General features: G+C 46.7%; 1 protein-coding gene across 1 annotated transcript in view; it reads left to right on the top strand.

Annotated features, from left to right (window-relative positions):
- Positions 1 to 25,281, top strand: part of CLSTN2 (calsyntenin 2) — a 611,966-nt gene that overhangs the window by 565,403 nt on the left and 21,282 nt on the right. Inside the window, exons 9-10 of the mRNA XM_030330025.1 lie at positions 4,532 to 4,694; positions 21,292 to 21,458. Of these exons, the coding sequence (XP_030185885.1) occupies positions 4,532 to 4,694; positions 21,292 to 21,458 (330 nt within the window). The remainder of the gene's footprint in view (positions 1 to 4,531; positions 4,695 to 21,291; positions 21,459 to 25,281) is intronic.

The following is a 25,281-nucleotide window of genomic DNA, read 5'->3' on the forward strand; positions in this document are numbered from 1 at the left end:
GGGAGGGAAAGAGTGAGGCAGTCTAAAGCAATGCCCAGGGTTCTGGCTTGGACGATACATAGGATGAGGAGCACTTGCTGAGGCAGGGACACAGGAGGGGGCGAAGGGGGAACTGGAGCATGGCGGGTATTGGGCTCAATTTTGGACACCCCGTGAGTCCGAAGTGCCTGTAGCACGTCAGGTGGGCCACTCGGGGACAATCTGACACGCAAGCCCATCACTCAGGAGGTAAGTGTCTGCACCAGACCCTGATTCGGCGGTGAGTATGCGAAGCTGAGCCACTGGTTGTGTGTGAAATAGAGACACGAGAGGCTGAGTGTGGAAGCCCGAGTGGGGTGCCTGTTACACCTAACTCCCGACATCCGCTCCTCGACATCAGAAACCATATCCTTTTTCTCCCTTTATGTTGTAAAGCTGCCTGTGTCAAACTGGCACTCCTCCTGTATCGGGGTGCAGCGAGGATTCACTAGCGTAAGGAGTATGAAAAGCTTCTTCAAAAGGGAGAAGCATGTTCCAGGATTGACTGTTGTTATGACTACCATCCTCCTCCCCCCTGCCCCAACCCCCCCACACCTCCTGCTGCCTGAAGAATAAAAGCACCTCAGATCCTTGGGCCTCACTTCCCAATCTATCCCTGTGGCCTCCTCCCCCACCCTGGCCCTTCCCAGACCAGCCTGACCCCTCCATACTCCGTGCCTGGGCTTCTTCCCCCGACACCCGCCTCCCAGTGCAGATATCCTTTAAAGGGCCACAGTGCCAGCTCCGGATTGGTTTTTCCAGGAAATCAGGAATGTTTGAGTGCAGCAATTCAACGTGAGATACTTTTGCCTCCCACCTATTATGTGCCAGGGGCTGCACGCTTTAGAGGATATTTGGACCGACCAGTCAGCAGCCTGATTTTCTCCTCTCTAGTGGGAGGCTTCCATGGCCCGACTCACCCTGGAGTACCCTCCCACTCCCAACACAACCTCCTTTGGCATCGTCTTTGCTACCTACCGTTCCTCAACACGTGTCCCCGGGTCTCTGGTCTCTGGTCTCTGCTTCACTTGCCAGCTAAACAGCATCCCAGCCGCCCATCCTGGGAACACACCTGCAAGTTTTCACAGAGAAAGGGTCTCTGGCCCCACCGAGGTCCTGGGCACCGCCTCAGGGGATGACACGGGACATGCTTGGTGCCAACTGCATTCACCAGTGATTCATGAACAGTCAGGAATTAAAGTTCTTCTCTCCCCCCAGGAAAGGTCACTTTGCCTAATCTCCTTCTCTCACGGTTGAGCCATTGCTCTGACACATTTATTTTTGCTGCCTCCTGGCTTGATCATTTTTTTTATTACAGTTTGTCCCTCTGACTCTTAACAGAGGGCTAATGCAGGTCTCCTCCTGATCACAGATCCACGTTAGTGAAACCCTAACTAGGCATCTCCTTGGTCAGCCTTCGCAGATTACTTGGTGCCAGAAGTCTGCAAGCATTCGCCTAGTCTGAGCTCGAAGATGCCCAATCAGGAGCTAAGTAGGAAGCTCCCCAGCATTCCTGCCTGCGAGTCTTAGCTCAGGGAGCTCCCCACTCCCAGAAGGCCCTCCCTTTTGACCTTGGAGAATATAAATCTTGCCATCTTTTGTGACCCATCTTAAAATGAGATAAAATGTATCCCCTTTCAAATTGCCAGGATTGTATATTTTATTAACACTCAATGTGGTAAGGGTACAATGCACGAACACTCTTAGAGTCTGTGGGCAGGAGAACAAAAAGGCACAAACTTCTGCCGGAAAAAAAAAATGACAGTGTGTGTCATGAGCCTTCAAACTACCTCCAACCTTTGACTCAGTAATTGCACTTCCATGAATCTTTCCCAAGGATATAATCAGAAATGCAGGCAAATAATTATTCATAAATAAATATAGTATTAGGTTACAGCATGTTTTATAACTGCTGGTACATAATTAATACGTGATTCTAAGGACATATTTAAATATGGTTTAGTATATGCATACTATACAGCCATCTAAACTGAAGTTGGTAAAGGCATTTTAATGCTGACATTAAGTGAAGCCAGCAAACTCAAATCATATACACAGTATGATCCAAATTGACCTTCTCCCACTGTTGTTTCACAGGACGCTTACAGGAATGCTATAAATAGAAAAATTCATTTTCCAACAAGGTTGGAAAGTTATTATAGGCATATACTTCATACTTTGAGGCTGCTGGGAGCCTTGGATATGCAAATGAAATGGGAAATCCAAAAAAAAAAAAAAAAAAACACAAGACCCAGTATACATGGTCGCTGTTTCTCTTCAGGGCATCACAGGGGCTGCTGTTCATGAATCATGCTTCGGAAAACTTGGGGGGGTAATACCTAGGAAAAGATTCCTATGTTGAAAGGGGTCACTGCTGCTGTTAGTTATGGAATTATTTTATTTCTTCCTTGGAATTTTTTTTTTGTCCTACAAAAATGCTGTAAGTATCGTGAAAGGACGCGAGCCAGAGGATCCTTCTCCTCCCAGCATCAGCAGTGTGGAGTGATGTAGAGTCAGTCAGCACACGGGTCCTACACAGCAGTCATGCCTGAGAGGATGGCTGCCAAGAGGGTGGTATGGCGGCCAGGACAGGGGGTGCCCCCTGGGCTGCCTGGTTGACTCTCATGCTCTGCCCACATTTCAAAGGGCACGGGATACGGTCAGGGTCACAGCACTGCCACCTGCTCCCACCCCACCCTGGGACTGGCTAGAGATTTCTCCATGCCTCAGAGAACATGAGGCTCTGAAATATGCCACCTGCCTACTCTTGATTGCAGACTTCAAGTCCAAGGTGCACAGGATGAGCCTGCTTGGATTAGATGCCTCCTCCTTAGCTCCCCACTCTTCCACGACCCCTAGGCTCTGTTTCCAGGTCTTCCTTTGTACCACTCCCACACCACTGGGTCAGCCCTACCCCAGTCACAGGCCCAGCCTAAGAGTCTGCCCCAACCCAGGATGTGGCCTCAGACATGGAGCAGGACGGATGTAAACTTGGTTAGAACCTCATTAGTAGGTACTGAGCTGTACTTGCAGTGGGGTGTAATAGGATTTTGGAAATACTTGCTTGGACACCTCCTGATTACTTTCCAAGGGCCCCTAAAATATTCATCAGCCTTTATCAGGCTAATGGGCTTCAAAAGGAGCAATTTTCTGAGACATGAGACAGGACAATATAAAAAGAACATTAAGGAAAAAATTCCTATTCCAAAATGAAAGGGAAAAGATCATTTAGCATCCCTGTTGGTGTTATCTATTCATGAGAAACAGCACATTTAATCCAGAATGGGCTGTAGGGAGGGCTTTGATGCCCTCACCTTGAGGTCACCTTCATGCAGAACTCATCTGTCTCCGCTGCCACAGATGGCGGGGGCAATGGAGACAAGAAGATACAGATGAGAGGCATTTCAGAGGTGGACTCCACAGGCTGCAGAGTGATTTGAGGGAGAAGAGGGGTGGAGGAGAGGTTTGAATGTGACCCCAAGACACTGGCTTAAGGGATCAGAGGGAAGGGGCACCATTCTCCAGCCTGGCCATCTTACCTCCCTTCCCAAGGCCCACCAGTCTTGGTTTCTATTTTGGATCATGCTGTGAGAGTTCAGCATCTTAAGGTCAGGAATTATGGCTCCATCTAGCCCTCAGCGTCTCTACCCGTCCATTAAAGTTTTGGTTACCACCATAAGATCAGAAATCTCAGGCACAAAAGTTGGGAGAGGTGTTAAGTGTAAGACTGCCCTGCACTTATCCAGGCCAGGAGGACCATCTGTGGCCCTTCTGTGCCTCCCCAGGAACACTCCAAGGTAGGATTCAGGTGAGTCCCCTTGGAAAGACTATGTTTCTCAGAATGTATTTTGCTCGATTTGAAAGGCCCTGAGGTTACAAGAAGAGCTCCTTGGGCAAGGCTTAAAGTAGAGACAAATGAATTGGGCGTTTCTACTCTTCTGCATTCCAACCTTCTTCCTCACCCGATGTTCTTCACCTCCTCTCTTGCTCCTTTTGAACCCCTAATTCTCTGCCATTTTCTTCTTTTTCTTTCCTTTCTTCCTCCCCTTCTCTATCTCCACCTTCACTTCTACTTTCAATCTTAGTATCTTTCTTTTTAGAGCTTCATCTATCCCCAAGCTTAGGAAAATAATTTCAATTTAACTTTTGTCTCTATTAAAGAACTAAGAAAAATTTTATACAAAGCAAATTTAAGCTGTCAGCCCCACCTGTCCCCCAAGAATTTGCCAGCCTTGACAACTGTTAATTACGTGACCAAGATGCTCTGCCCATGCTCAAATACTTGCCTGATGATTGGAATCTCTGGTGTTCCTCTACTCCATGGTTTGCCCCATGGTGTTGGACATGAGCCTCTCTAACCTCAGTTATAGCAACCATTATATTCATGTGGTTCTTTGCAATAAAAACTGTTCGCGCAAAATGTCTTCTCTTCCTTTCATAATTAAAATAAAGGCCTGTTCGATGTTTCATTGCATATTCAATTTTAAGTGTTGCTTTTCTTTCCTTTCATTAGATATGTGACAAAGAATGGCATTACTATGTCATCAACGTGGAGTTTCCTGTGGTTACTTTGTACATGGACGGAGCAACGTATGAACCCTATCTGGTGACCAACGACTGGCCCATTCATCCATCTCACATAGCAATGCAACTTACGGTCGGCGCTTGTTGGCAAGGTAACTATACGTCAAGCCCTTCTCCCTGGCCCATCTGTATACAGTCCGTGAAAGGTACTGATAGAAAAAAGGGGAAAACAAGTGATGTGAGAATTAGCTTCAAAAATTTACTACCCCTTACTAACATGACGGGACTTATAAAAATAAGGATTAATCCAGACACTAAACTTGTGTCATAATAAAGCACTTGGCTGGAGACCAGATTCTGATTTTAGGTTAACACGAGCAGTTTCATGGTTGCCTCTGAATAGGCTAATGCCTTTTATCGTTCTGGAACCTTACATAGTTTCAAATTGGGACTGTATAGAGAAAAGGCTGAATGTAGAATCCCATATCAAAATTGCCTTTTGGCTCTGTTGAGTGCTAATCAGGAACCAAGGATCTCCTTTTATCCCCACACAAGTTGTCCAAGCCTCCAACCCTCTGCTCTGGGAGCTCACACATATGTAGGGCTATGAGGGGTGGATTGTCTATAGGCGTGAGACAATGGACGGCCACTCTCAAGTTCAGCTCATTGCCTAGCCCCTGCCCTGCTCATTAAGGACAGAGGTTCCTTATTGCCTTCCCACTCAAAGGTCTCTGCTGCCCGCTCAGTGCTGCTGCTGCCTCTCCTGCATTCCCCAAATTGGAAGACTAATCTCCTCTTTGGAAGCAGGAAAACCTGCTGTTTGAGCATACATTTAACCCTCTGTCCTTCACTCAGATCTGTTGGAATCTTTGTTTTTGCTCCCTTAAAAGCTAGGGTGCTATAAAGTACCAATGAAAGAACAGAGGGGAAGAAAAACATTCCCCAAATAAGCAGATTAATACTTTGAGATGACCCAACCTCAGGTTGATGGATTCCTCAAAAGCTAAGATTTGTGACTTTGACCATTCGCCATGGGAGGCTCAGGGTAGATAGAGATGGGCTGTGGTAGAAGAATATGTCTTCAGAGAACCAGTTAACCAAGGAGCGATCTAGAGGAGATATAGGCCCCTTTGGGTTGAGACAGAGTTCTAGGCCACACCATAAGAGATAAGACAGAAAGATGCACACATAGCTCAGCCCTGGGAACACTAGGTATACACAACCTAGTAAGGAAATAAAGCACAAATGAGGCAAGGGAAGAGAAGATGGATGGATGAATAGATAGATAGATAGATAGATAGATAGATAGATAGATAGATAATTATGACATGAGCCAAAATCAGACGCTCAACCAACTGAGCCATCTAGGCACCCTGGGAAGAGAATATAAATAAAAAAAAAATAAAAAATAAAAAATAAATATATATATATATATATACACACACACACAAACACACACACACATACATATATATTTAATTTTTTAAACATTTATTCATTTTTGAGAGACAGAGCATGAGTGGGGGAAGGGAAGAGAGGGAGGGAGACACAGAATCTGCAGCAGGCTCCAGGCTCCTCCAAGGTGCAGCACAGAGCCTGATGTGGGGCTCGAACCCACAGACTGGGAGATCATGACCTGAGCTGAAGTCAGACACTTAACCAACTGAGCCACCCAGGAGCCCCGAGAATATATTTTTAAGTTGAGGTCACCAATTTAACATCTGATATATGCCATATGATACTAAAAAGTTCATTGAACATTTCAATAGAACTTGGTAAGAGCTTCATCATTGTTGCAGAATTTCCCAGGAATTCAGAAAAGGGAAACTGGGTCAACTGGCAAGAGTCCATGAAACTAATGAGTACAACAAGCCCCTGATTCAGAGATTACACAGGAATGACTAGTCACTGAACACAGCTATGCCCGAGTGATGGCCCTCATATGGTTCAGTGTCCCAGTTGGACACCACAGCCAGCCTGTGGATATTTTGGGACATATCCTGGATGCTACCCACAAGTTAAGGGGGCCCCAGTAATGTCCTCACTATGAACCTCACCATGACTCTTCCTCTAGAGGACTTCAGAGAACACATGGGGCTCCCTGTCACACCAGCCTGCAAGGGAAACCTGCCCCCACCTCTGAAGGGCAATTGTAACCACTGCTGCCCAGCTGCATGCCCATTGGGTGGGGAAATAGTCCCACCAAAATAAAATGCAATTTTATAAAGAACTAGGATGACCTCTTTGAATCAGTTACAATAGGCTAAGTTGTGCTGCAGTGACAATCAAGTCCCAATTCTCAGGTGCTTAAAATAATTCTCACTTTATACTTGCTGCAGATCAGTGGGGGGATTTTCTCTGATTTCTCCTCAGTCTGAGACCCAAGCAGAGAGAGCAGCTGCATTGCTTCGTACTGAGAAACAGGAGAAAGAAAGCATGACGAATGGTGCATGAGCCCTTACAGCTTTCACCTATGAGTGACACCAATCATTTCTAATCACATTTTATTGGCCAAAGCAATTCCTATGTCCACACCTAACCCCAACAAGGCAGGGAAGTAAAATCTATAATGTGTCTGGAAGAAAAACTGAAAATATTTTATGAACAACACTGATGAACACCATGGTCTGTCCACTTACTACTCTACAGCTATTTGACTGTCCTTCCCACATAAAACATAGAACTACCCTTCCCTAATGAGGCAACCCAAAAGTTTGACCTGTTACTGGCTCCAAGTTCAATGTCCAGATTCTCTGAGTGATTCCTGGTGATCTGTCCCTTCATCAGGCTGAGTTGCATAGAAGGCTCTATCTCAGGACCAGATGTAGCTCTGCTTGATCTGGAGACTTCTACACTAATAGGGAGAAGTATGTGCTGCCACCACAACCATCACCCCTACACACACTCACACTCATACACACACACACACACACACACACACACACACAATGCAACAGTGGAATCAGTCAGAATAACCAAAAAAACCCCATTTCCACTAAATAAGAGGAAGAATTAGAGAAACACAGCAGTCTGGTTGCTAGCAATTCTGAAATCCCTCTGGGCAGATGCTTTAAGGGCCCTACCCTAGGATGGAGAGTGTTCTTTGTGGTCCCTGACTCCACTTTCTGGGAGGTGTTTCCTTCTCAGTATCCACCTAGGCCACATCCAAAGACAGCATTGTCATTGCATAAGTAACAGCACTAATACTTTACCTGATTTCAGCTGATTTAAAAACTATTTCTCAAAAATGCTTTTCAAACATTAAACCAAAGTATATGTTTATTTTAAAGGAATGTGGGAGAAAGTGCCAACTAGGGTGTTCACCACCGAGTATTTCTGCCCTCTTCCCAGACAGGGATGCTAGGACTATCTTTGTTGGAGTAAGGTGTGGTCACGTGACTTGCCTTGGCCAATTAAATGTGAGTGGAAGTGCCTGATGTCATTTCCTGGATGAAACTTTAAGAGCCAGTATTGCAAGGAGGTCCTTTACAAACCTGGTGTTTACAGTCCCGTGATAAAAGCGCTATTAGATAAAGCAACTTATAGATAAAGAAACTGAGGCTCTGAGAGGTGAAGTAGCTGACCCTAGGTTACCCAGCCAAACCTGCCTGACCCCAGGTCTTCAAAGCCTGGTTTCTTCTTACTGTGGCTTGCTCCCCCATTGCTAGTTGATCCTTTTGTTGATGTGGTTATGTATCTGGGAAAATGCGGGAGCCGATATGTATTGATACAAACTCTGTCAACCTTTTACCTTCGGACACATCTGACAACTCTGCAATCAAAAAGCCACAGCAACCCTGCTTTGCAATTGCTAATCCCTTGCTGTATACTCTCTTAAGTGACCCTGCACAGAACAAGGGGAAAGGGTTTAGCCTTGGGAGTCAGAAAAGTTTGAGTGTGAGTCAAATCCCAACCCTGCCACTTACTAGCTGTGCGGACCCAGCAGAAACTTCGACTTCCCTGAGCAACTCTTCTCTATTCTATAAAACTAGGCTAATGCCTCCCTTGTCATTCTAAGGGTTAGATGATAGGAACACGGAGCATGCTTGGCATGTTTCAGTTGAATAAATATATACATTTGAAAACATCTGGTCTCCTCCTCATCCCTTCTTGTTCCTTGCACCTAAGTCCAATATGGCAGACAGTCTACAAGACCTTTCAGTATGCTCTGGCTTCTGTGATTCCAGCCTCCCCGTGACTCCTTGCATGCACCAACTCTATCCCCCTCCCCCAGGATGAACCCTCACACACAGACCCTGCTCCCCCAGGTCCATCTACAGGTCAGAAGGGTCAATGAGGCTGGACACTAGCCAGTCAGAAGACAAGTATTAGAACATGGCCCTTGTGGCACAGGCAGGAACCCGATCGTGTGGTCTTTCAGGCCATGGACATTTGGGTATCTTCCCTCAGAGGAAAGACAATCCATTGGTAAATTTTTAGCATAGGAGAAAATCCTTAACAGTCTTTAAACTTGGGCTTTATAGGATCGGTAAGAGTTCACTAGCAAGACAGGGAAGGCAAAAGCATATGCCATAGCAGGGAAGCTTCACATAGACATGCTGAAGATGCCCTGTCACTGGAAGGTACACGGACCAGAAAGAGTACAGAAGAGGCTGGGAAGAGGAGTTGAGACGCCATACTGCCTTGATAAGGAGCCTGGATTCTCCTGAATACGTACATCCTCCTTGGAGCCATGCTTTGTCTTAGAAGAACACGTCAAAAGACCTTTCAATAGGACATGGTGCTGTGAAATTGACAGCCTATGATGCAGCCCTTATTTTGACATGTTTCTATACTTTCTGAAGTCCACTTACATACATATTATAAGCCTGCTGGATGAGCCTCTAATTGCCTCTGGGCCTGCTATTGTGGGGAGACTTTTTAGGTGCCTCTGAGGTTGGCAAGGAAACTAGTTCCCATTTGTCAAATTTCCAATTGGGGTTTAACAATGGGAATAGAAAATAATTTGATAGCAGCTGCTTGTTGGATGCTCCCGGGAACTGGCTCCAGCACTGTTGCTGGGTAGTGCTTGGCAGCCCCCATTAGCCTACTGTGTCCTGTTAGTGAATTTGAAAGCCAAAGTAATCAGTGGAACTTCATTTACATTGGTATTTTTTCCAGTAATTTAAAAAAAAGAGAGAGACTTCATGTACACTTAAGAAATATAGCCAGTGCAGCCTCGAGCGCAAAGCATATCTTAATTGTAGAGAAAAGCTTTTGCGGTGAGGACGGACCTCGCATCACAAGAATCCTCTTCTCCTGTGTGGCTGATGCACATCACCTTGACTTCACCTCTGTGCTAAGAGTCACAGTGTTCTCAGGATGTAATCAGACCCTCCTGGGGTTGACTTCAGTCTATGCCAACTCAGAAACTGCTGCCTTTAGGCAAATTCCAGGTTCCTTGTGTCTCCCTGGGTCACACCTTGGGAGAAGATCATTTAAAAGACTAATTAATTTGCCCTCTTCCTTAGATTTCCTACTCATCCATTTCTAACAGCAAAAATTCCGGTTCTACTGGTGTATAATAAAAATTGTATACTCACACCTGCTTCGGCCCTGGACCTCTAAACTGGGGCCACCCACACAGGGACTGGAACCCAGCTGTCCCTGGGAGCGAATCAGGAAGGCTGCTGATTGCATCAGTCCAGGGTCTTAGGGAGCCCCCAGGGTTTCAGGGAGATGCCTCAGCAGGTGAAAGTCTGGGTCATCCTTCCCCCAATACTACAACCAAAGCAGCTCTGTGTCACCTATTTTCTAAGGCATCTGGGCAAGGATTCTTTCAACAAAGGAGCTAACCACGTTTCAGAAGCACAATTCTAGGCACATCCTCAAGAAGCCACCAACCTGCTCCCTCACTGGTCCTCATCTACTCTTGGTGGATCTCATCACAGACTTCCCTACTTGTTGCTCGTCCCCAGCAACCACCTCATCCCTACCTCTGCTGGGGACTCTCCTCCAGTGCTCTGGATCTTGGCCTTCCTAGAGTGTTCAGCTTTGCCTGCCCCTGACTGTGACTTTATCCTGGTCTCAGATGAGGAGAGCTCTTGCTGAGTCCTACCCCCTACTTAACAAATAAAGCCACAGGAGATACAGAAAGGGATGGTGCTAAAAATTAGAACCTCTTGTTAAAGGACAGACACAGAACTCCCATTGTGGCTTTTGGGAGGAGTCAAGGCAAAGAACAGGAATGGTCAAAAGTGAGATAAAAAGGCAGAAATAACTCTGAGAGTGGCAATAATCAATAGTATGTGATCTTCAGAGGCGAGTTGGGGCCACATGTGGTCCTGAGATCTGGTACACGTTTCCGGGTCAACTTGTCGCCAGACACTAAAATTAGTGCAGGGACTTGGAGTACATGCCTTCACTTAATAAGATTGGTCTAATTTAGTACAAATTCTCTTAATAAAGTCTGTGTTGAAATTATTCTGCATCCCCAGGGTCTCTGCTGCTGGGAGCAAGAGGCACGTGCTAACATAGTCTGCCTTACATTCAGGTGGGCATTTCCCAAGGAGGGCTTCATGAAGCTCCAGTTCCATAGGCTGCCCCTTCCACAAGGAGGCCATGGTCAGGTTTGGGAAACTGCATAAATTATCCCCACAGGACCATGTTGGAGAGTCACAATGCTTGTTAGCATATTAAAAGCTCTCAAAAGCCCACCAATGAAGCATTCTGTTTGATATTACTTAACCCATGTTTCTCAATCTCATTTCACTATGGAACTCACTCTTTGTGAAATAGCGTTCTTGGAGCACTCTTTGGGAAATATCTCACTGGAGATGCAGGTCTCCATCCCTACCAGGCCATGAGTTTACAGAAGGCAAGGACTGTCTGCTCTCACAGATTTTCCTCTCCTCACCTTTCCCCCTCCACTAGTAGGTCAATAGCTAATGTTTGTTGAATTACATCCCATTTGTTTTTTTAAAGTTTATTTATTTATTTTGAGAGAGAGAGAGAGAGAGAGAGAGAGAGAGTGTGTGTGTGTGTGTGTGTGTGTGTGAGTGAGAGAGGGGCAGAGAGAAAGGGAGAGACAGAGAATCCTAAGCAGGCTCTGCACTGTCAGCACAGAGCCTAACATGGGGCTTGAACTCACGAGCTGTGAGATCATGACCTGAGCTGAAATCAACAGTCGGATGCTTACCCAACTGGGTCACCCAGGCACCCCACATCCCAGTTTTGAAGCTGTTTTGACAAAGCTATGTGGTTTGTGGTCTGACACACAGGGATGACTAACAAGGTGTTCCTTAGTATTATCTGTATCAACAAATCAAGAGAAGATTGTTCTAGGCAATGGAGTTAATTTGATGCAAGGGCACCTTAGTTTAATAGATGAAATCAGCTTTAAAATTCATGTCTGGAAACACAGTATAACTGGGTTGTAATTCTAACTTTGTATCTTATTCCAAAGATTATATTTTTTTAAGTTTATTTTTGAGAGAGACAGAGACAGAGAGAGGGACAGAGAGACAGAGAGACAGAGCCCAAGTGGAGGAGAGGCAGAGAGAGAGGGAGATACAGAATCCGAAGCAGGCTCCAGGCTCTGAGCTGTCAATACAGAGCCCGATTTGGGGCTCGTATTCATGAACCATGAGATTATGACTAAGCTGAAGTCAGACGTTTAACCAACTGAACCACCCATGCTCCCCTTTCCAAAGATTATATTAATAATAAAATTTGAAAACCCAAAATATTCCACCAGAAAACTGCTAGAATTGATTCATGAATTCAGCAAAGTTGCGGGATATAAAATCAATACACAGAAATCAGTTGCATTCCTAGACACCAACAATGAAGCAACGGAAAGAGAAATCAAAGAATTGATCCCATTTGCAGTTGCACAAAAAACCATAAAATACCTAGGAATAAATCTAACCAAAAAGGTGAAAAATCTATACACTGAAAACTATAGAAATCTTATGAAAGAAATTGAAGAAGACACAAAAAAATGGAAAAAGATTCCATGCTCCTAGATAGGAAGAACAAATATTGTTAAACTGTCGATACTACCCAAGCAATCTACATATTCAATGCAATCCCTTTCAAAGTAACACCAGCATTCTTCACAGAGCTAGAACAAATAATCCTAAAATTTGTATGGAACCAGAAAAGACCCCGAATAGCCAAAGAAATCTTGAAAAAGAAAACCAAAGCAGGAGGCATCACAATCCCAGACTTCAAGCTATACTACAAAGCTGTAATCATCAAGACAGTATGGTACTGGTACAAGAACAGACACTCAGATCAATGGAACAGAATAGAGAACCCAGAAATGGACCCACAAACGTATGGCCAACTAATCTTTGACAAAGCAGGAAACAATATCCAATGGAATAAAGACAGTCTCTTCAGCAAGTGGTGCTGGGAAAACCAGGCAGCGACATGCAGAAGAATGAACCTGGACCACTTTCTTACACCATACACAAAAAAAACTCAAAATGGATGAAAGACCTCAATGTAAGACAGGAAGCCATCAAAATCCTCGAGGAGAAAGCAGGCAAAAACCTCTTTGATCTTGGCTGCAGCAACTTCTTACTCAATACGTCTCTGGAGGCAAGGGAAACAAAAGCAAAAATGAACTACTGGGACCTCATCAAAATAAAAAGCTTCTGCACAGCAAAGGAAACAATCACCAAAACTAAAAGGCAACCAATAGAATGGGAGAAGATATTTGCAAATGACATATCAGATAAAGGGTTAGTATCCAAAATCTATAAAGAACTTATCAAACTCAACACCCAAAAAACAAACAATCCAGTGAAGAAATGGGTGAAAGACATGAATAGACACTTATCCAAGGAAGACATCCAGATGTCCAACCGACACATGAAAAAATGCTCAACATCACTCATCATCAGAGAAATACAAATCAAAACCATACTGAGATACCACTTTACACCTGTCAGAATGGCTAACATTAACAAGTCAGGCAACAACAGATGTTGGCGAGGATGCAGAGAAAGAGGATCTCTTTTGCATTGTTGGTGGGAATGCAAGCTGGTGAAGCCACTCTGGAAAACAGTATGGAGGTTCCTCAAAAAACTAAAAATAGAACTACCCTATGACCCAGCAATTGCACTACTAGGCATTTATCCACAGGATACAGATGTGCTGTTTCGAAAGGACACATGCACCCCCATGTTTATAGCAGCACTATCAACAATAGCCAAAGTATGGAAAGAGCCCAAATGTCCATCAATGGATGAATGGATTAAGAAAATGTGGTATATATACACAATGGAGTGTTACTCGGCAATCAAAAAGAATGAAGTCTTGCCATTTGCAACTACGTGGATGGAACTGGAGGGTATTATGCTAAGTGAAATTAGTCAGAGAAAGACAAAAATCATATGACTTCACTCATGTGAGGACTTTAAGAGACGAAACAGATGAACATAAGGGAAGGGAAACAAAAATAATATAAAAACAGGGAGGGGGACAAAACAGAAGAGACTCATAAATATGGAGGACAAACTGAGGTTTACCAGAGGGGTGGTGGGAGGGGGGATGGGCTAAATGGGTAAGGGGCACTAAGGAATCTACTCCTGAAGTCATTGCTGCACTATATGCTAACTAATTTGGATGCAAATTGTAAAAAATAAAAAATTAAATTAAAAAAAATAAAATTTGACAAGGGCTTGGAGCAAAAACAGTATTGTCTTAGTTTTTCTAAGAGATACACCAGAAGGAAGGAAAGAGGCCACTGAAGAAAAAGTGAAAACTCACGTGATGTAATCTGATCTTGGAGTTCCTTGGTTCATGCTGTCCCTCTACCACTAGCTGCCATTTTTGAGTACCTGCCCTGTGCCGAGCTAAATGCATGTCTTCCCCTTTTGCAACCCTATTGCCTGGGTGAGAATGGGATCCCCATTTTGCAGATGAAGAAACAGACAGAAGAGAAGTACCTCACTAGGGGTCACACAGAGCCTGGATTTGCACCTGGGACTCTGCCACCAGAACTCTTATCCTTAATTGCACTGCTACACCACCTGTGCTTCTAGGGACATGTAAAAAGCCAGATGGAGCTTCATACCCAAGTACAGAAGACCAGACAATTCTGAAACCTGGAGCCAAATCACTTGTACAAACCCCCAGGGCATTTTCCCCACACATTGGACAATGTCCAAGCTGAGGCCTTAAAGTAACTACAGGCCCCTCAAGGCATTGTGGTTCACTGTAGGGAGGGTTGAGTTTGGAGCCATAGGAAGAAAATTCCAGACCCTCACTGCTGCTCTGGGTCTTTGAAAAGTGTCTTGCCTCTATATTCCTTAGTTCTTCATCTGGAGAAGGAAGGGGGTATCCTGGATAATATAGGATAATAATAATCCACTCCATGAATTCAGGCCCCCAACCCGACAGAGCTGACTTTGGGCTCATCTATAGTCATATGTTTTGCTCTCTTAGAACATGCCACATATTAAATGTCTGCTGGGACAGCTGGAGGGGGATACATAGAAACAAAAAAGGGTGAGAAACCTGCTGAGAATGGCTGTGGCCGGCCACGACCACAGGTCATCCATCTCCACAAGTCCCCTGCAGCCCCGGGGTTGTGGGGACAGTTGTGAAGCTACAGCTTGTGGGGGTCTATTACACACTTCACTTAGTCTTTGCGTTCCATGGGTGTCTCCATCACTGACAGGAGGAAATGAGGGAAAGCGAGATTTCAGACGGTCTCGCCATTTGCATTGCTCAAAATTGATACCCAACCATCCGTGAAATTGTGTTCATTGAGGGGAGTCCCCATCAACAAGCCACACATAGAGCAGCATTCGAGTCAAGCAAGAGGGAATGTCGCACCCACTCCACCGTGTGTTTCTCAGACTAAACAGCTGTGGGGATGACGGCAGGAAAGGAAGCACCAGCAGCATCCTGCACACACCTCACAAAGGGAGGAGACAGCACATTCTCACAACACGGATCTTCTACTTGGAGGGAAGTGGATGTTACTGATTGAAAAGCTATAGAGGTGGGGCTGAGGGGGAGTTGAGTTGAAAGAAAGCTGAGGGGGAGTTCATCCCCAACGCAAACTCTGGCTCAGAATACAAGCTACATTAAATCACGTTTGCCAAATACTACTATTTCTCAAGACAACTGCATTTCCCAGAAAACCTGACACAAATCATTGGGAGTTGTTGCTGAACAGTGTCCACAGAACCCAATTATTCGGACAGTCTCTCCCGGCATTGTGTCGGTCCCAGCCTGTCCCCATCTTTATGAAGCAGCCCAATTACTACATCCCCCAAGGAGTCCTCTTTGAGCCCTCCCAGCCACATCTATTGTATGGCATGCGGGTCAAAGCCTTGGAAGCAAGCAAGACCTGAGTTTGAATCTAGGCTTCACTAATTCCTGGCTGTGTGGTTTGGGCAAGTTATCTAAATGTGCAACATCATCTGTTAAAAGAGTTATACATTTAGCAGGTAAGAATCAGAATTCACAAAGAAAAATTATTTTTTCTACATCCATCTTAGTTTCATTTCAAACCCCTATTCCATCTGAGTGGGGGAGATTTAACCTTGGCAAATTAGAAATGTTTCCATTTCCTTGGGGCTGATCGATTTGGGGAGTACTGATGTGGGGCTAGGGCGTTGAGGGGGCCCCCAGCCCTCTCCCCAAGCAGGTGTCTGCTGAAATTGTGCTCACCTTTTTGGTCCTGTCACTGATGGGCCTTCTAGCCTGGCAGCTCTCTCAGCATTTCCTTGCCTTCCTTGAGGGCACAAAAATATCTTCGCTGCTTCTCATGCTCTCTCTGTAAGACCATCTGTGGTCCATCTGCCTGTCTGTCCAGATGCGACAGGCGGGCATTCCCTCCAGCATCATGCTCCCCAGCCCCAGCTCAGCCCAGGTGGCGGGCTTTAGGTGCCTCACTCAGCACCCCTGTGCCTTATCCCCCTCTGCTGCCTCCCTGCCAGCCTCCCTCCCCAGTCGAGGGCAACATTTTCTCCTCTGGGGGAAGCCAGATTTTCTTCCTCTATTTTCCCCCAAATGTTGATCCATACCCAGATCTTCTCCATCCTCCTAAGGACTTAGGCTGCTGGAAACAAAACCGAGGAAGAAGCTCACCTTTAAGCCCGATCTGCTCTTCTCCTTGTCACAACCCTCCCTGTGGCAATGAGCAGAAGCCAGATATGTGTCTAAATGGAGGGTAAGGTGGGAGAAATACTCAGGAAAAAATCAAAAGAATAGACAGATTAAGATCTCAAACGTACTATCCTGCCACTTAAGTATTAAATAAAATAGAACATGAAAGCACTTGCCATATTTTAAGGGCCTCATAAACAGTGGCTATTATTCTTTCCCCTATGATCTGTTGGACACATCATCTCTGTCATTTGTTTGGAAATTAATCATGCACTGCCTTAGAACATCTATTCTACTAGCAATTTACTCTTAGATTTTTATCTTCCCATTGTCTACACTTTATTCTCCCAACTAATGTAAGTTCCTAGAGAGCATGGTCTATATCTTATAATTAACTGAATATAACAGAGGGCTAGACATTCAGCAAACACTTTAAAAATGTGTGCAGATCTAGCCTCAAGAATCCAAAATCACATTCGCAAACATTTAGAGAAAGTTCTTTGTGTAAGAAATCAGGTTATGTTTTTTTTTTCCTTAAAATAATTCATGAGCATGTTTGTGTCTAAATGTTAACAGAGGAGCCATGTGGTTTACGAAGACACCCCAGATATTAAAAAGAGATTTTCAATGTATCTATTATTTTTTAAATCCTGAATCACAACCACCCCTGAGTGCAAATATATTTCAAATTTTATGCTGGCCTCCTATTGCAAAGTGCTAATTGAATTGATTTCCTGGAGCTGCATCACTAATAAATACAGTGCACCACAGATGTGGGATTCTTGAGTGAAAAATACAGAATATGAATGTTTTGCTGAGAGAAAATGGTGCGTTGGAAAATGTCTAAGAATCCAAGAGAGTCACAAAGTTTGGTCTTTAAACATGGAGCTGCAGGGGCGCCTGGGTGGCTCAGTCGGTTAGGCGTCCGACTTCGGCTCAGGTCATGATCTCACAGCTCATGAGTTCAAGCCCTGCGTCAGCTTCTGTGCTGACAGCTCAGAGCCTGAAGCCTGCTTCTCATTCTGTGGCTCCCTCTCTCTCTGCTCCTCCCCGCCCCCCCGCTTGTGCTCTGTCTTTCTCTGTCTCTCAAAAATGAATAAATGTAAAAAAAATATTTTTTTAAATAAATAAATAAACTTGGTGCTGCAGAGTGAGCACTTCAGGGGACTGGATGACAGAGGGCTCTCTCTCAACCTCACTCTGGATGGGGCCGCTGGTACAACAGGATGCCCCAGCTGGCCCCGTGCAGGAGTGAATGTGCTCACACTGGAGGGGCACATACTTCACTACTGGTGTGGCCTCGGGCCACTAACTTCTCTCTCAATCTGAGTTTGCTCCACTGTAACGATAGAATAAGTACCTCGTATCCAAGTGTTTAGTGAAGATTCAGTAAGATGATGTATCTTGAGGACTTGGCACAGTGTTGGAAACATAGTTCATATCCAGTAAATGATAATTGCTGTATCTGCTGCTCTAAGGGGACAGTGGGGTGGACAAAGCAGGGAAGAGATGACCCTCTGAATGCCCCGGAGAGTGGCAACTCTGCGACTTGTACCCAAGACACACCCTTCTTCCTGCAGGTCCACAGAAGTGCCCCTTTTGCTAGAATAGGAATACGCTAATGGCACGGAGGACCCTACCCATGGGTGCTTTGATAACTAAGATCAGAAGGCTTCAGGAGGGTTCCCCCTACTCCCAAGTCATTGCATTGTCAGGGCATTCCTCAAAGCCAAATCTCTTTAGAGTTCCCCGTGGACTGAGTACTTCAATAGAACCTTCTAGTTTCATTTCCAAAGTGAAGACACTTTTGGCGGCAGGTAACAACAGTGTGAGTCAAAGGGCTTAAGCCATAAAGACGGATGATGGCCTCCCACAGCTGAAGATGCCCTGTGGTAGAGCAGTGAGGAGGTCCACTCAGCACTCTGCTAGGATCCTCCTGGCCCTTCTCTCCTTCATGCATCATCTTGGTCATCCCTTGTCGGCCTACAAGATGGCTGGAGCAGCTCTTAGCCTTCCATCCTCACGTAATCATCTCCAGGGAAGAGAGCAAGAGCAGGTTCCAGAAACTTTCTGGAGAGAAAATGAAAGCTCTTTTCCCAAAGGCTGCTGGTTAATTCCTCCTCTCAACTCATTGGCCTAATTTGGTTTCGTGATTATTCCTGGGCCAGCCTCTGTGATTTAGTGGACGCAGGCACCGATTGGCTTCGTTGTGGTACTGGGTCCCAAGTCGACACCTGAGTCAGTCACTAGAGCAAGGGAAACAGGAAAACCTGATTCGCCGTGACTAAGTAGAATCCATCCCTGGAATTCAAGTCCACTCGGCCAAACCTCTGGGCGCTGCGACAAGAAAGCAGAGGAGAGATGGATGTTGGGGAGACACCACAATGCCCGGTACTCTGCTGGCATTAACTCACCGTCTCTTTTAGTTCAGGAAACAGTTTTGAAATGTCTGCTGGGTGCCAGGCAGGGTGCAGGATGCTGGGATGACACAGAGGCCCTGTGTTGTTGAGAGGAATAAATGAGTCAACTTATGCAAAGTGCCTGGTGCAGCCCTCGGCCCCTAATACCTGCTCAGTATCTTCATTAAAATGAATAATGCATGAGTGCCCCCTGCCATCCAGGAGAGAGACTTAAACAAACACATTCTAGCACCGTGCAAAGGGCTGCAAGGGTAAGCCGGCGGGTGGCAGAAAGGAGAGAGATCACACAGGGGCGTGCAGGAGGCCCAACCTACGAAGCTTCTAGCCAGTGATTCCTAACCTTGACTTCACGTTTAACACACCTGAGGACCTTCTGAAACTCCCCACGCCAATTAAGTCACAATCTCTCCGGGCAGGACCCAGCACCAGAATCAGGTTGACTTTTTAAAGATCCCCAGATGATTAAAATGCGCGGCCAAGGTTGAGAAGCACAGTAATAGGCTATTGAGGACATAAAACGCACACGTGTAAACCATTAGCAACACTGGGTTGCGAGGGGATGTGAAAATGAAGTCAGCGCTCCAAGGCGCAGGGCAAGGAGAGGACACAGTGAGCAGGGGGCTCAGGACACAGAGCGTGGTAGGCAGGGTGGCTCATGAAAGGTTTTGTGTGCAGCAGGGGACAGGAGATGGGATTTGCCTAATGTAAGCAGTTTGGAGGCGGTGCCTTAGGGGGAAGAGGAACAAGAGGGAGCAAAGTACGTGTGCAAATGTAGAGGGTGTTGAGTGTGGACTCAATCGGGAGAGAAAAACTACACCGTAGTTTCAACAGGTAAATACAAAGAATTATTAACTAACGGAGAATTGGAATAATGAAGGATTAGCCCCTGAGAAGTAAAACTCTGAAGAACAGAGGAAGGCAGGTATTAGAAGACTCTACTACCCCAGGGCTGAGGTGGGGTGACCAGGGGAGAGCCCTCCCCCCACTCTCCAGCTAAGGTCCAGGCTCTGCTGGCTCAGAGTAGCTTGTTGAGGGCAGAGAAGTCACTGTAGCTTTCTAGTCTAGTAGAACTTGTCAGAAATTCGCCCTCGGTGGTGGTGTCTCACTGGAGCACACTTCCCTGGGGACACACTGCAGGAGACTTCTGAGAGAGGGCGGGAGAGCCAGGAGGCAAAACCCAGAATTGTCCCCTACAAGCAAGCAGAGGCTGAGAATTTGCAAAACCTTCCCCGGGAATTAGCAAGGCTGGACTTCAACCCACATCCGCGTTTCTTATACATCCTGCCACCCCGCTGAACAAACAGGAGAGGCTGGGCTGTCCGTGTGGGCTGCTCAGAGATGGAACAGGCCTGGGCCCCGGGAAGGCTGCAGGGGAGGCCTCCTGGAGGAGGAAGGCTGTGGGGGAGGAGGATTCCAATAGACCTCAGGGGAGCTTTTAGAGACCTGGAGAAAATGAGAGGAGAGGACTTGAGACCAGCAGCGTTAAACAGTCTCACGTGCTGAAGAGCAGGCCTGACCTCAGGACTTGGCCCAGCCGATAGAACAGTGGAGAACAAGATGTAGGCAAGGAGAAGAAAGTCAGAGGTAGAACAGAATCAAGGAAGTCCTTCCATGCCAAAAAGCTTGAATTTAAGTGGGTACAAAACCAATTTATTGCAAGAGAGCCAGAGGCCGTGGATGTAGGGCTCTAGGATTCCCTGACTGCCTGCCAGCCTCTTTGTAGAATATAGGGAAGCAAAGGCCAGCTTTGGGGCCAGACAGACTGGGACTAGGGTACCAGCTCCAGCGTTCAGCCGTGTGTCCTGGGGCAAGTCCCTCAACCTTGCTGAGTCTCGGGTTTCTTCAGGTGTCAGTGGGAAACGAGGGTTCCTTCTTTGCAGGCTTGTTCAGATGAAGTCCCTAGCAGACAGCCAGACACACAGCAGGCCTGGCATCAGTGGCCACTTCCTGCTCCCTCCTACCTTTACTCTCTAGGCCCTTTCTGTCTTCTAAAGCAGTTCATGGCCCTGAAGGCAGCTGCTTAAAATTGAGGAATTCCAGGATTTCTAAATCAGGTGCAGCTGGGGAGTGCCAAGGTATTGGCGGCAGATGATATCCTCTCGACGGCAGTGCGGCCGCTGAGCTCACCGCTCCGAAGGAAAAGCTCAGGTTGAGGGGACACAGTCACTGTGTCTTTGGTCCCCTGGCCAGATGGTGGTGGCCTTGAAGTGGTGTTTCATCTCCACAGGGCAAATGACCGTGCTTCTTTCATTTCTAGGAGGAGAAGTCACCAAACCGCGGTTTGCTCAGTTCTTCCACGGCAGCCTGGCCAGTCTCACCATCCGCCCTGGCAAAATGGAGAGTCAGAAGGTCATTTCCTGCCTGCAGGCCTGCAAGGAAGGGCTGGATATTAATTCCCTGGAAAGTCTCGGCCAAGGAATAAAGGTAAGGCAGGAGCGGGCATCCCCACCAATAAGACATTGATTTATGGGGCAGTGGCTGCCCAGTGCCAGTGGACTCCGGGAAATGGAGTCCTCAGTGTGGAGTTGCACAGAGATGGTCTGGGGGCAAAGGTGCTGACACGGTGGGGAGATTAGCGACCGTGACTTCCATGATGGGCTTCTGCCGTGTCCTGAAATTCCTAGACGAAGGCCTCCTGTATAATCAGTTCACTACGCAAAAGCAGGCACATGTCCAATGCCTACCAGAAGGGAATTGTTGTATTTCAGCTGTTCCTGGGTTGGTTGATTGGTTTTTGTTTTATTTGCCAAAGGCTCAGAAGCAGCATGCAGGAATGTATTTCAAAAATATTTAAAAATAGAATAAAAAGTTTGGCCATGTTAAATATAAATTAGGAAGGAAGGTCAGCCTGGGGTGGGCTGGAATTAGAAAGCAGATACAGAGGTCGCCGGGTCTCATGTTGTGAAATTGAAGCACAGATTGGGCTTCGAGCAATCTCTGGCAAAGGGAATGTGAGCAGATTATGCAAAATAAAAACATTCCGTGTGATCCAAAAGAATCAAAGCTGCATTCTGAGAACAGCGCTTCCTGAGAGGCAAGACATGGCTGACTGTCCTCAGTGAGCGCCCCTCGCCGTCCCCACCCCGGACAGGCAGGGGTAGTTCTGGCCTCACCTGGACCTTAGGAGCTCCGGCCAGCAGGGAGCCTCTGGGAACCTGAGCAAAGAGCTGGGTGAACATCATCATAGCCCCTGTTCGATCCTAACACACCCCTGTTAGGGGTCTGCGGTGAGAACAGGCAGCCCACCCTCTACCTCCTGCAGCACAGGACAGCCCCACAAGCCATCGCCCCTGCCAAACCGTGGAGGCTTCCTTTACGGGCCATTTCCCAAGGATGGTGTGCCCCCCACCCCCATCTTGCACCTGGTACAGCCCTAGGATCCTCACCTGCCTCCTGCCCTGGGCCTACCTATCCTGGACCGGCAGTCACCCCTCCAGCAGACAGTGCCTTTATGTGTGGGGCCTGTGGGGCTCGGATGTGGGGAGCCCTGGAGGGTCTGGTGATCTGAGCACGCCATGCTTTTCTGTAAGCTGCAGTCACTTCAGCAAACATGCCACAGACACCCACGTATGGGTTCAGGGCTGGGTGAGGAGACGCGAAACTGAACACTGCCAGCCTTTTGTCTTCTGGGAAGTCAGTGGCCTAAGAGGACGTTTATAATCCAGTGTGGTAACCACTGTGATGATTATGAGCACTGAGGCTCCCCAAGTGCCAGGCGTGGTTCTCAATGCTTTACAGGTGTTAACTCATTGAAGCCCAGAACAACCCTATGGCAAAGTTCGTGTGGATATTCCTATTTTGCACATAAGGAACTGAGGACTGCAGGAGAAAGGAAACTTGTCTAAGATCCTAGAATTAGTAATGAGCAGAGCCAGAATAGAAGCCCAGGTAGCCTGCTCCAGAATTCTAGATCCTGGGGAGCAGCAGTTAGGGAAGGCTTCCTGGAGGAGGTGAGGTCTGAGCAGAATATTTGAGGATGGGTAGGCATAGAACAGGAGAAAAGCAGGGGAGGGGAGCTGGGCAGTAATTCTAGGCAGATCTGAGAGCACGAGTGATGGCAGAGGGCTGGGGAGCCCCGCATTGTGCACTGGAACTCCAAGAAGGCCAGTGGAACAGTGCGCAAATTGCAGAAGGAGAGGTAGAAAGTGTGGTCGGAGAGCTGCGCACAGACCACGTCATGGGGCCCCGTAAACTATATTCACGTGTACACATGTTTTCTTCTGTCAGTGACAAGGGAGCCACTGAAGGGCTGTAGGCAAAGGAACGTGACCTGGGCAAGACGCTCACCTTGGAAACTGGGTCAGAGGGGGAAGGTGGGAGCAGTGCTCAGACAGGGTAAGGCAAGAATGGCTTTCCAGAACATTAGATACACACGTGCACTCAGGTGCACTCAGTAGTTAATCACCTGCCATTGAAGGACACGTTCGTGACTGCCTCCTATTGGAAAGGCCAACTTTCCCCCGGTCTGTTTCGCGGCACATTTCATATAGGCACCCTCACGTGTAGAACCTAGGGTTTGATCCTTGACCAACTGTTTGTGTTGTTTCCTTAGCGTTTTGTCAGCCCAGTGATGCGGAAATCTGTCTTCCAACCATCCCCCTCTCTGTCTGATTCTGGGTTTGCTCCCTGCCTCTGAGCTGCATCCGCTCTGCTGTGGAGCATCCCGTGAGACCATAGTTTCAGGATTCCGGCACTACAGAACACATAAACCAAAGATACTGGACTGAAAAGCCACACATTCTTAGGATCATAAATGGAAAGGCATGGCAGTCTCTCCAGAGCAGCCAGAGGCTGTGAAAAGAGGGGGTGTAAACTAAATGGCACACACCACCCCGGAGGGTGGGGAGGCTCTTCCAACTTTCTAGGGTGCCACCTGTTGATAGGCAGTCACCGCAGAGGATCCTTTTCCATCCTTAGAGCACAGCTGGCAAGAAGCAGAGCACTGCGGGGAAGTTAATGATAAGACGCACAATTTATGGTGTACCCACTGGGGGCTATTCGAAGTTCATTAGCCCTACTCCTCACAACAGATTAAATGTTATGGCCCCATTTCAGAAATAAGGAGACTGGGACTCAGGGACTTGCCCAAAATAAGTCTGTGCTCTTTCCTCCACACCGGCAACTCAGAGTAGAAGGCATTCTTGAAAATCACTCAGACTTCCTTCCTCCTTGTCCTTCCTCCATTGATCCCTCATTTCATTCCTGAATACTGTTGTTCTCTTTTACCTGTGCCTCGCCTCTTCCCTCCTCCCTAGCTAGTCAAAGGAAGTGAGGTCCGTCTCTGATTAACAAAACTCTCCGTCTGCTCACAGGACTGGCCTGGTTCCTCTTTCCACTTGTTTTCCCCCGGCTCATGCCAATTTCTGAATATTTGTCCAGCCTGGCTGGAGTCATTAGATGGCTGGGGTGGTTACCGTCTCGTACCCATACATGACACTGTGGAATAGCCACATTCCTGAAGAACACCCTGTTCTGATTTTCATAACATACTCCCTGCCAATTTGTCATTTCTACCATGTGGAAGAGTGGGAAAGAGCAAAAACTTTGGGACAAGTTACTCCCAGGTTCAAATCGTAGTATGAATATTTACTAGCTGGGTGACCTTGGGCAAAGGAATGTAATCCTTTAAACTCCAATTCCCTCATGTATAAAGTGTAGTTTGTTGTGATGTTGTGGGAACTAAATTCTATGTATGTTATATATAGATACACACACACACATATAGGGAGAGAGAAAAAGAAAGATACATATATGTGTAGATAAGATGATAAATACAGATACAGACATAAAGATCTTCCTTAGCAAATCTAATAAATAAAATCACAGTTCTCTTCTCCAACTGGGCTGGTCTTGCACTTGCCCTTGACGCTGCCCCAGCTTCTTTTGAAAGGTAAACCAGGTGACACTTGTAGCAGAGGAGCCTCAAATGTGGCAAATCTTCATCTGGCCCAACCCAGAGGGGCTGGCAGGCATCCAAGTGAATGGCTAGGTGCCTGGAGTGCCGTGGCCAGCCTTCCCTGGAGGAACAGACCTAGGCTTTGGCCAGGAATTTCACTGATCTCCCAGCCTGCTAGGTGCCTGGTGATATTGGCTGGCCCTCTAAGAGAACTGACTATTCCCAAGGGCCATAGCTTTGGGGATGTCTAGTAGTTTCTTAGCTCAAAGAAAGGAATCACCATGACCACAGCACAGCTTCCTAAAGGAAAGTGGCTGCTATCACCCCTTGCAGGGTTCCCAGGAAGCCATC

Source organism: Lynx canadensis, chromosome C2 (genome assembly GCF_007474595.2).
Source record: "Lynx canadensis isolate LIC74 chromosome C2, mLynCan4.pri.v2, whole genome shotgun sequence".
NCBI classification, from domain to species: Eukaryota; Metazoa; Chordata; class Mammalia; order Carnivora; family Felidae; genus Lynx; species Lynx canadensis.